Consider the following 12522-nt stretch of genomic DNA (forward strand, 5'->3'; position numbering starts at 1 on the left):
CAATAAAGCTTTTGTTAAAAACAAAACAACTACAGGTCACATTTGATTGCAGGCTATTCACACTGCTCCAGGTCTAAAAACAAATGTCTCGGTATGGTTCGGGGGTGGACCGAGACTGCTGCTCAGAGAAATAGTGGGACCTGGAGTCCAACATATGGGACTTCTGTTCTGAGTTCACCCTTTTGGCGGCAAGGGTGATCTTGCTGCCCAAAGTTTCTACGTTGAACTTAGGCTGGTACTGGTTTGTGTGGCTGTGATAACCCCACCGAGGTCCGTGCTGTCCAATACGATAGCCACTAACCATGTGTGGGCACTTGAGATGTGAGTAGCCCAGCTGAGATCCACTTGCTTGTATTCAAATAGCCCTTATTTTATTTAATAATGGTCCTAAAGAACAAAAGTGGTGATGCTGATAATTCAAACATGCCAAAGAAAAGCCGTGAAGTGCTTCCTTTAAGTGAAATATGTCTACATAGGAAAAATGTCGTAGATATACTATCCATTGGTAATCTTGGAACGTATGTTCTGTGGATAAGAGCGGGGCCGGTATTACTGCACTCTCTAGGCCTGGTTTACAGGCTCACATGCCTTTGGAAGCTGGGAACAGGATTCTTAGTCAAAGACCACCCTCATCTCCAGTTAGGGGTTTGAGGGAAGAAATGGTGGGGGTGGAGGGGAGAGGAGGTTCATTCTTTCAGTTTCAGAAATATATTTATAGACACATTTCCCCTCTTAAAGAAAATGTGAGGAAGTGGGGGGAAAGATCTGTATAAATAGATACCGAGAGAGATAGACAGATAACATTACACGTCACAAAGAATCCCAGAATCCCAAGTTTGGGAAATGTGTCTAGAAATAAATATTCCAAGGTTTAGGAAAGCTGGCCTTGCTCCCGGTGGAAGGAAAGCAGAGTCCAGCAAAGCACTGTGTGCAGTTTGTCACTGGACACCGGGCAACACCAGGATGACGCAAGTTCAGAGGAATTCAGCTGGCATTTCCTAGCTTCATTTGCCCATTTTTTATTTTGTCATTTTGCTGTTATTTTAAAAGACAGGAGCGGATTCCTTGGGTGTGCTGGCAACAACCCGAAGCAAGTGTGTCAGACTACCTGAGAGTAGAAATTGTCAGCACGCTCTTCACGGGAACATTTTTAAAAGTCACTTTTTGAAGAAAGTTTGACATATCAGTGGAAAACAATGTGAGCACCAGCGTTACTCTGACAACCAATTTGTTTCTTAAAAAAGACACGATTAGTACACATATTCTGTTAGCACGTGAATGGTCTTTCCTCGTTATGAATGAGTTCAAGCAAAACTTTGACCTCGATGCCTCCCTCTTTCCACTCTGTCACTTACGAGTGGTCTGATCAAAAGGCAAGAAGAGAGCAAAACACCTGCAACACACCCAGACCCGCACGCCCACCCGCCCCTGCGACGCTACAACCATAAGCATTGTGGAATCAGCCAGCACCGATCTGTGGGTTATCAACACCACCTCCTTCTGTTCGGTAGTGAGTTGACTGGAGCAAAGTACGGAGCCACAAAGATAGAATTCTGTTTTAAGGCTGGCCTATCAAATTAACTCGCAGTCCATATTCTGCACATGAGTAGGAGAAAATAGTAAGGTCGACACTGCAATGTAATTTCAGCGGGCTTCAATAGATGGCACAAAAGAGCTCTGCTCCCAGCGTTGAATCTGGTTCCAGTGAAATAAATGTTTGAGGAAGTGTTTCACTTTCCCACAGACCGCCAGGGAGACGGACCAGCAGACTGTTTCGGTAAGTGGTATCTTTTTCAAATTACTATTCTATAAAAGAAAATAATGGCATAACCAGTATTTGGACACAAAAATCTCAGGCTCCATGATTAATTCCTGGTTGTTTTGCTAAGTGGGTTATTTCTGATATATATTTACTGCAGTTTGAAGTAACTGTTTGTTAGTTCCTTGTCCTAAGTCAGAGAAAGGGTGTGTGTGTGCGTGTTTGCTTTTTTCCTTGAATGACACCTCGTGTCAAGCATGATTTGCTGGCAAGAGATATATTTGAGTTGGAAGATGAATATTTGGGTCACACACATTTTTGCATTATTTTCTCATGGAGCTGCTAGCTGTTGACTTCAGCTGATATCGCTCTTCATTCCGCCCCTCTCCATCTCTTTGCAATGAGAATTCTGAGAAAAATGGGACGGGGCAGATCACGACCCCAGGCAGTGCTGCCTTAGGACGGCTCTGCTCTCGTGGGCAGTTTTATTTTAGTCTCTTTTCTGAGCTGCTCGCACAAGCTGTTCTTTTTGTTCTGTTTGTTTTCTCCGATCACTGAGACTAGTCTGTAGTGCTCCTGGTCAGGTGGAGCTGTAGGTTTTCAAAACATTTTCCAGGTTTCACCCAATTTGATCAAAAGAATTGAAAGTGAGTGTGTCTTTACAAAAAAAAAAGTCACAAAACCACATAGGTAACAAAGCAGAAAAGCTCTTGAACTTGTTCCCATCTTTTCAGCCTGTGGTTGATAAAGAGCCTGTTGGCCTGGTGCAGAGAAGACTCACTTAGTATCTGCGGACTGAAGTCGGTGGCTGGATAGACTGTGTGATCATCGGTTAAGACAAGTCAGAGTCCTGATTTGATGTCCGCAGTGTCTCCAAACAAAGGTAATTCAGACGAATTGATGCATCATATCATATACTGGGAGGCTAAACTTACTACCTCACAGACATTGGCAGACACACCTAGAGATACTTTCAAATTGAAGCATCCTTTTACTAATCAACTTAGCCAATAATCATTCTATTTGGTAGTAAAATAGTTGTGAGATGCTAATATAGATGAGATTCAGTGCTGGTTATTAGGACTTTAATTTGAAAATCTTGATTTTCACTGATTTAATAAGTTTGGTATATGTATAAAAGTTAAAGATCTGCCCTGGCTGGCGTAGCTCAGTGGATTGAGCATGGGCCTGTGAACCAGAGGATCGCAGTTCGATTCCCAGTCAGGGCACATGACTGGGTTGCAGGCTGGTTTCCTGCAGGCTATCTCCCAGCAGGGGACCCACAAAAGGCAACCGTACATTGATGTTTCTCGCCATCTCCTTCCCCTCTAAAGATAAATAAATAAATAAAATTAAAAAAAAAAAGTTAAAGATCTTGTAAGTACCTAAAACTCAGTTTCTCATATGTACAATACTTTGACTCCTCAATTGCAGAAACAGAGATGGTACCTCTGAGTACTTCAAATTAATTACTATAAATGAAAGGGCAAAATGGAAGTTGGGCAAATAGAAGATAGCTGAATCCATTAATTTTGCTAAATATAAAGCCAAAGCCAAGTTTTCACTAAATGCTTGGGGACAGACAAGTTTAAATCTTTGTGGTGGTTGACGTTGTTAAGGAAGGAAGACAACTTTGGTCTTGCTTGCGGTGGGGTCACTGTGCACCAGGTCCAACGGTCCATGGCACAGGCGTGGAGACTGTCTCTCTGGTCACTCTGTACACCAGGCCTGACTGTACTGATCACTGCTATTTTGAACTTGAAAGCCACAATTGGTCAGTCAGGCATGCTGTAGAGAGAGTTGGTCAGAAGGCAGAAAGATCTCCAGTTTTGAATTCTGGCCTTCGAATAAGTAAGGAACCTCATTCGAACATTAAGCCCAAGCCACATTTACTTTGACCGACTTTTACCAGATAGTTCTGTTTGGAGATACTAGGCCCTGGTCCAGGTAATAATTGGATATTATTTTGATTTTCACTGAAGTACTTCTCTTTGTATGAGTAGCTCTTTCAAGAAGTCCGTGAGGAGGAATTGGGAAATTTCTGGGACTTTCAGTCAAATATAATCAATGCCAAAAAATGCCATGTTGACTTTGAACATGCATTTTAATGCGTGTGTCCTCTTTCTTGCACAGAGTCTTCACGAGTGGTGACGGCCGGGGCGCTACTGGGCCCTCTCCTATCTATATTAAGAGAAAACAGGGTAACAAGGGATCGTTGGGCACCTCTACAATAGGGTGAGTCCAAGCAATGTTTCAAAAACCAGGTACCTTTGTACATCTAACTTAGAGAACTTTTCAACGCAGGGTTGTTTCTGAGACTTGAAGTAGAGTCAGCCTTTGATATCCATATAACAGCCTCCTCGGGTGCTCAAGTTTCTTATATATTGTAAAATGATATAGTATTTGCATATAACCTAAGCACATCCTCCAGTATACTTTGTATCATTTCTAGATTACTTTAAAACCCAATACAATGGAAATGCTATGTAAATTGTCACACTGTTGAGGGAGTAATGGCAAGGGGAAAAAAAGCCTGTACATGTTCAGTAGAGACACAACCATCTTAGGCTTAACAATGTAGTCCACGCCAGAAATAATATAACATGTTTTAAAGGATAGTTTTGATCTGAGGTTGGCTGAATCCGTGGACACAGAATCCAGGACTAGAGAGGGCCGACTGTATTTGGGTCCTTCTGTGCTCACTGAGAGAGGTGAGGGGATAAGTGAAGAGCAATTTGACTTTGCTGATACAGTCGGCTTGCTTGTCTAATGCAGTCTGAGGGATTTGGAATAAGATCCTTGCAAGATCTGTGTAGCCACATAGCACCAGCTCAGCGTGTCTCTGGGCAGGGAAGGGTGTATCACTCTCTAGAGGTCACCCCAGCACAATGCCCCCTGGTCTCACGTGATGTTGAAATGGTGCCACCAACACAGTACCTGAGATACACCCATACTTTTGCTGGGTATAATGTGCACTTCTTTTTGCTCAAATTTTTGAGGGAAAAATAAGGATGTGCATTATACACGGGTATTACTAGTTCTGTATCTACATGTTTTTAATTCTTTTATTTATGTATATGTATTAAGAGTTTAACTCTAGAAAGCAATAATGATATCTGTATATAAAACAATACCCTAGAATATGGTAATCAGTTTTATATATAAATAAAAAATTGAATTAAAAAATTAAAGTGAAAGATTTTTTTCCCTACAGGTTTGGGTCAGAAACGTGGGTGCACATTATACACAGCAAAATACAGCAGTGGGCTGATAACTAGAGCAATAAGCATGACCTAGAACAAAACACTTCGTAGGGATTAAATACATATTAGATAAATTAGTTTAAAAAGTTCTCTGAACAAGACAGGGGAGGAAACTTCTTCCATCCTCAAGGCCCCTCGCAGCTCACTGTCCCCTCGTCACTCTCAGAATAGAATCCGAGCTCCTGGCACTGACCTGCCCACTGTGCAGTGTTGGCCCTGACCCCTATCATCTTCGCTCACTCCGTGCCGTAGCACCGAGCTCCTCACCATGCCTCAGCATCATTCTCCTTGCCCCTCCCTTCACCAGAAATGCTCCCCCATCTGCCCTGAGATCTTTGTTCTGGTGTCTACCCCAAGGCCATTTTTTCAGAAAGGCCGTCTCTGACTAATCTATCTGAAAAGACCACCATCAACCACGGTTACATACCTGCCGTTATTCCTGATTAACCTACCCTGTTTTACTTTTCTATATAGCACTTATCATTACATGATATTACATTTAATCATTTATTTGTTTATTTTCTGGTTCCCAGCTAGGTGATAAGCTCCTTGGTAATTAGAATTTTACTCTGTTCGCTGCTTGAGCTCCAATTCCTAAAATATGGCCAATAGGTTGTCAATAAATACTGATTGAATAAATAGATTTTCTGAAGGACCATTTATGATGATCTAATTACCTTTTGCATAAACCAAAGTTAGGCCCTAAACCATCTGTAGACAAAAAAGCTAATGTAATAAGGGTCTGAATTCAACCCCATGGGAAGAAAACCCATGAGAAAGTCCTAGGAAAGCGTACAGTAAAGGTACACTTGGCTTGAATTCCAGGTGATCTTGGGAGGGTTGGGGTTGGGAGTCTTTGTGGGTATACAAAACCATCTGTATTAGATTTCTGTGGCTGCTGTAACAAATTACCATAAACTTGGTAGCTTAAAACAACAAAAATTTATTTCCTCATGGTTTGGAGATCATGGTCTGGAGTCCAAAATCTAAGTGTCAGCAGGCTGCACTCTCGCTACGGCCTCTTCCAGTTTACAGTGGCTTTTGTCATTCCTTGCCTTGTGGCTGCATCCCTCCAACTTCTGCCTCTGTCTTCACACGGCTTTCTCCTCTGTGTTTCTGTTGTCTGCTCTTGTGTCCTTGTCAAATACCCCTCTGCTTTTCTCTTACAAGAACACTTGTCATTGGATTTAAGGACCACCTGGATAATCCAGGATGATCATCTCAAGATCCTTAATTATTTCTGCAAAGACCATGTTTCTCAAATAATGTAACATTCACAGTTTCTGGAGATTATGAGATGGTTAGGAGGTAGACGTATCGGCTGGGGGGTGGGGGACACCATTCAAGTCATTGCACTCTAGAGGTAGTATAATTATGTATCAATATGTATATTTCCCTGGTTTTTGATTATGTGATGCCAAAGAATGCCGCCTTCATTTTATGAGTCTCTAGTTAAAAATGGTTAATGTCAGCCATGCCTAATGTAACGCAATCATTGAATGTGGATTTGTTCTTCTAGGATCTGTGTCAACATGCTCTGAAGAATAGCAACCATAATGTCTAGTGGGACAACATGACTGAAACTAATTTTACCATCTTCCATTTTGTCATCATCTACATGTTAATACTTGAGATCAATGGCCAATTATCTGATGAAAGTGAATTTGTAGTTGACAGATCAAAGAGAGGTCTCACCCGTGTTCCGAAAGACCTATCCCTGAAAACAACGGTCTTAGATATATCACAAAACAATATATCTGAGCTTCGAACTTCTGACATGCTATCACTGTCAAAGCTGAAGATGTTGATAATGTCTCATAATAGAATCCAGTACCTTGACATCAGTGTTTTCAAATTTAACAAGGAATTGGAATACTTGGATTTGTCCAACAACAAGTTAAAGGAGATCTCTTGCCACCCTGCTGTGAATCTCAAGCACTTAGACCTCTCATTTAATGTATTTGATGCCCTGCCCATATGCAAAGAGTTTGGCGCCATGTCTCAACTAGAATTTCTGGGTTTGAGTGCCACACAGTTACAAAAATCTGCTATGCTGCCAATTGCTCATCTGCATATCAATAAGGTTTTACTCGTCTTGGGGGACCTTTATGGGGAAAAAGAAGACCCTGAGAGCCTGCAAGAGCTTAACACAGAGAGTCTGCACATTGTTTTCCCTGCAAGAAAGGAATTCCACTTTATCTTGGATGTGTCCATCAGCACGGCAGTAAGTCTGGAACTGTCTAATATTAAATGTGTGCTAGATGACAATGGATGTTCTTATTTCCTAAATGTTCTGTCAAAACTTCAAAATAATTCAAGATTATCAAATCTCACTTTAAACAATGTTGAAACAAATTGGCATTCTCTCATTATGATGCTTCAGTTGGTTTGGCATACAAGCATAGAGTATTTTTCAATTTCAAATGTGAAGCTACACGGTCAGCTTACTGCCACCAATTTTGATTATTCAGGCACTTCGTTGAAGGCCATGTCTGTACACCAAGTTGTCAGTGATGCATTCAGTTTTAAACAAGGTTACATCTATAGAATCTTTTCCAATATGAACATCCAGAGTCTCACAGTGTCTGGCACACACATGCTCCACATGGTTTGCCCATCCCAAATGAGCCCGTTTCTGCATTTGGATTTTTCCAATAATCTCTTAACAGATACAGTTTTTAACAATTGTGAAACCTTGGTTAGGTTGGAGACATTTAGTTTACAAATGAACCAATTAAAAAAACTTGTAAATATAGCTCATGTAACGAAGGAGATGAAGTCTCTACAACAATTAGATATTAGCCAGAATTCTCTAAGTTATGATGAAAGCGAAGGATATTGCTCTTGGACTATAAGTTTATTAAGTTTAAATATGTCCTCAAATAGACTTACTGACTCTGTGTTCAGTTGTTTACCTTCCAGGGTCAGGGTTCTTGATCTTCACAATAACAAAATAACGAGGATCCCTGAAGATGTCAACAGTCTGGAAGCTTTGCAAGAACTCAATGTTGCTTTCAACTCCTTAGCCCACCTGCCTGGATGTGGTAGCTTTGGCCGCCTCTCTGTACTGATCATTGACTATAATTCAATTTCCAACCCATCAGCTCATTTCTTCGAGAGCTGCCAGAAGATTAGGTCCATAAATGCAGGGCACAATCCATTCCAGTGTACGTGTGAGCTCAGAGACTTTATCCAAAGTATAGGCCAAGTATCCAGTGAGGTGGTAGAGGGTTGGCCTGACTCTTATCAGTGTGACTACCCAGAAAGCTACAAGGGGACCCTACTGAAGGATTTTCACGTGTCTCCATTAACCTGCAACACAGCCCTGCTGATCGTCACCATTGGGGTCACTGGACTGGTGTTGGCTGTTACTCTGACTGCCCTCTGTATCTATCTGGATCTGCCCTGGTATCTCAGGATGGTGTGTCAGTGGACCCAGACCCGGCGCAGGGCTAGGAACATACCTTTAGACAAACTCCAAAGGACTCTGCAGTTCCATGCTTTTATTTCCTACAGTGAACATGACTCTGCCTGGGTGAAGAGTGAATTACTGCCAAATCTAGAAAAAGAAGATATACGGATTTGTCTCCATGAGAGGAACTTTGTTCCTGGCAAAAGCATTGTGGAAAATATCATAAACTGCATTGAGAAAAGTTACAAGTCCATCTTCGTTTTGTCTCCCAACTTTGTTCAGAGTGAGTGGTGCCATTATGAACTCTACTTTGCCCACCACAATCTCTTTCATGAAGGATCTGACAACTTAATCCTGATCTTGCTGGAACCCATTCCGCAGTATTCTATTCCTAGCAGCTATCACAAACTCAAAACTCTCATGACACAGAGAACTTACTTGGAATGGCCAAAGGAGAAGGGCAAACATGCACTTTTTTGGGCTAACCTAAGAGCATCCATTTGTATTAAGCTGATGGAGCAAGCAAAAGAATAGGTCACACATATATCTAAAAATATTCCCTTTTCACTGTGGCTGCTTTTGGAAGTTCCAACAATGACTTTATTTGCATCAACGTGAATCCAAATATGACGTTGAATTTATGAAATAGATAAAAATGTGTATTTCTCAGGCTCTGGCTGGCCATTTATGGTAATAAAAATAAATGAAATGGTATGATTTTGATATAAACCATTAATTGCTAGCCTATAAGGGATTCACTTGTTTTTCACTTGAGTTCACTGAATTTATTATGTAATCAAGAGAAGCACCTGTTCAAACAACCTCAGTGATACATGTGTTCCCATGTCCCAGAGTTAATGATAGAAAACTCCTTTCCTTTCATACCTGTAGCTGGGTTTGTATAGCATATTTATGTAGTTGTTGGTGCATTTTTCACTTCCACTTAGCTCTTGGCTCTGTGTGTTGAAGGCTGCTTATTGCTAATGATGGAGACGCTTTTCCTGAAGGGCTTTCTTTCTGGCCATGAGAACCCACTTGGCCCACAAAATGGCAATTCAGAAGTGCTGGGGGTTGTCCTTGGAAGCAGCCCTTAACCAGTGTCACAAAGAGAATTGGCAGATAAACACCCCAACTTTCTTGCCTATTTGGAGGGGGTACATCTGGGGGTGTACTTTACACTCTCCCTGAGTTCTCCAGGATGATAGAATTCTGATTCCCCGCGGTAGAAAACAACTTGATAAAGCATTCTTTATTGGGTTCCTTTTTATTACCTCATATCCCCATTCCTCCCAGGTGTTTCCTGGGATCAGTTCTGAAGTCAATGACCTGTAGGACTGTATCCGGGGGATCCACATCAAAAGCGTGCTACATCTCAGGCCAAATGAAAACGTGGTGTCCTTTGGCCAGAGATCTTGCTGAAACTCTAGTTGTCTGCACTGGCATGCACAAGGGCCTTTGCCCTTTTGGCTAGGAGAGGAATGTGTCAATGTGGACTGCTTCTGTACCTATAGCATCCTTGTTTGTGGGGACTATGAAACCAGGGCATGGGCCGATTAAAGCAGTGCAAGAAATGAGCTTTATCTGATATTTTTCATACTCATTAAATATTTTCTGTCTACTCTTTGATGCTGGCAGCCTGACAGCACCTTGTCATAGCTGCCTCATCTCACTCACACTTCATGCCCGTGGCTTCACCAGTACCACTGCACAGGATGTTTGTAGAAGCTTGCTCAACCATTCTGGTCTATGTACAAACCTAGAAGTGCCATAGATATCTCTGAGAAGATCCTTGACCATTTAGATATTCCTGTTCTATTTTGTGGATAAAAGGAATGAGGCATAGTTCAGTGATGGATTTTAGCTAGAACTATTGTGGGGATCATTTCACAATATACACATATGTCAAATCATTATGTTGTATACCTGAAACTAATAAATATGTCAATTATATCTCAATTCTTTCAAAAAAGTCCACCACCACCACAACAACAAAGGAAACAGACAAGGCATAATCTACCTCATTCCTCAAAGAGTCCCCAACAGGGCTGAACACTACACAGGGGTAACCAGACCAACCACTCAGTCTTGGATTGGCTTTCTCTTCTTCCTTGTTTCATTCTTCTTAGTTCCCTTAATCTAAAGCTCTGAGATTACATCTTCAGACAAATGATCTTCACAAGAGTTCTTGTCTCAGTCTCCACTTCTGGGAAGAAAAAGTCCAATTGTATATATATATATATATATATGTGTGTGTGTGTGTGTGTATCTTCTTGCCCTGAGAAATTTAGAGTTGTTTTGGACATTCATCCAGATAACTAGAATAAAAGTCAAATGAAACAAAAATACACAACTGATGTTCAGAGACCACTTGGACTGAATGAAGAAAATCTTAGAAATAATGTTTTTTTCTCTCGGCTTTGAAGGAAGACTTTAATTTGGGATTTTTCAACGCGTGATAAAGAATAGGAAGTCCATTCTAAGTAGAGAGATGAAGAGAAGAAAGACAAAAATACCCAGCCCTGTTCTGAGCTGGTGTCGCAATTTGACGGAAAAATGAAAAATGACAGTGAGATATAAGCATGGAAAGTTAGATTAAGCCCTGGTTGGTGTGGATTCGTGGATTGAGTGCTGGCCTGTGAGCTGACAGGTTGCTGGTTCGATTCCTCGTCGGGGCACATGCCTGGGTTGTGGGCCAAGTCCCCAGCTGGGGACGTGTGAGAGGCAACCAGTTGTGTATGTCTTGTACGTTGCTGTTTCCTCTCTCTAGAAGTAAATAAATAAAATATTTTTAAAAAGAGAAAGTTAAGATTATATTGTCAAGGGTCTCGAATTTCAAGCTATGAGGTTAAAACTTGGAGATATAGGAAAGTCACCATTTAAACTTCTATGAGAAATAATAGTGGAAAGAAAATTAAAATCATGAAGTATATGCTAAAAATATGTGAACACTCTTGTTCTGTAATGGAAGTTGCAGACAGAACTGGATTTTCCTGTTTTCTGTAGGCTGATTGCACTTCCTGTATTGAACTTCAAGATTTCAAAACAAAGTTTCAGCCGTCCAGCACCACTTTTGTGTTAGTTTGCTAGGGCTGATATATTGTATTGAAGTACGGCAACCTAAGTGGCCAAAACCACAGAAATGTATTGGCTCACAGTTCTGGAAGCTAGAAGTTCAATAGCAGGGTGTTGGCAGGGTTGGTTCCTTCTGAGTGGGAGAAAAGACCTGTTTCTCATTGGCTCACAGAGAACTGTTTTTTTCTATTGACTCTTTATGTCTTCTTCCTTCTATGCCTGTCTGTCTCCAAATTTCTCCTTTTTATAAGAATAGTAATAATTGGGTTAGAGCCCACCCTAATGACTTAGTCTCAACTAATAACATTCACAGTGATACTATTTCTAAAAGGTCACATTCTTAGGTATTGGGTTTAAGATTTCAACAAATAAATTTTGAGGAACAGAGTTCAACCCATTATATCTTGCAAGTCTAAAAAATATCCTTAAATGGAGGCCCAAAGTCAATTAAAGTTTACATAACAAACTCAAGATTTTGAGAAGTTAGATTGATCCTATATAAAAATATTTGATTTCAGAAGTGGTTTTAAAAAGTCTGAGAGGAAGCCCTGGCTGGTGTAGCTCAGTGGATTGAGCGTGGGCCTGCGAACCAGGTGATTGCGGTTTGATTCCCAGTCAGGGCACATGCCTGGGTTGCAGGCCAGTTCCCAGCAGGGGACTCACGAGAGGCAACCATACACTGATATTTCTCTCCCTCTCTCCTTCCCTTCCCCTCTAAAGATAAATAAATAAAATCTTTTTTAAAAAGTCTGAGAGGAAGTTGAAATTGTTTTGGTAGAGTTTCAAAGAGTTCTAAGTTGGGTGAAGATGAATTCAGGTCAAAGAATGGACAAATGTATTGTAATGAAAATAAAGTTTTCATAGGTAAATTAGAGGAAATATTGCAGAATGGGTAAATATGCAATCTCTGATTCTGAATGTCTGGGTTTCGATGCTAGCCCTATCACTGATTTGTGGATGACCTCAGACAGTTATTTAAGCTTTCTAAGCCTAGGTTTCACTATTTGTAAATTGTA

General features: G+C 41.0%; 1 protein-coding gene across 1 annotated transcript; it reads left to right on the top strand.

The window, feature by feature from the left end:
• Nucleotides 1-1356: 1356 nt before the first annotated feature.
• On the top strand, nucleotides 1357-10008 carry TLR1 (toll like receptor 1). Its single transcript, XM_037064344.1, has 4 exons — nucleotides 1357-1777; nucleotides 2494-2642; nucleotides 3893-3994; nucleotides 6542-10008. Exon 4 carries the CDS (start codon nucleotides 6596-6598, stop codon nucleotides 8966-8968), a length of 2373 nt encoding a protein of 790 aa, XP_036920239.1. The 5' UTR covers nucleotides 1357-1777; nucleotides 2494-2642; nucleotides 3893-3994; nucleotides 6542-6595; the 3' UTR covers nucleotides 8969-10008.
• The last annotated feature ends 2514 nt before the right edge of the window (nucleotides 10009-12522 follow it).

This window comes from Sturnira hondurensis, unplaced genomic scaffold, assembly GCF_014824575.4.
Source record: "Sturnira hondurensis isolate 20B ecotype Veracruz unplaced genomic scaffold, ASM1482457v3 Scaffold0015056, whole genome shotgun sequence".
NCBI classification, from domain to species: Eukaryota; Metazoa; Chordata; class Mammalia; order Chiroptera; family Phyllostomidae; genus Sturnira; species Sturnira hondurensis.

Bases quoted from the DNA above. Each gene is read 5' to 3' on its own strand.
- TLR1 (XM_037064344.1), top strand. From the start codon at position 6,596: ATGACTGAAACTAATTTTACCATCTTCCATTTTGTCATCATCTACATG.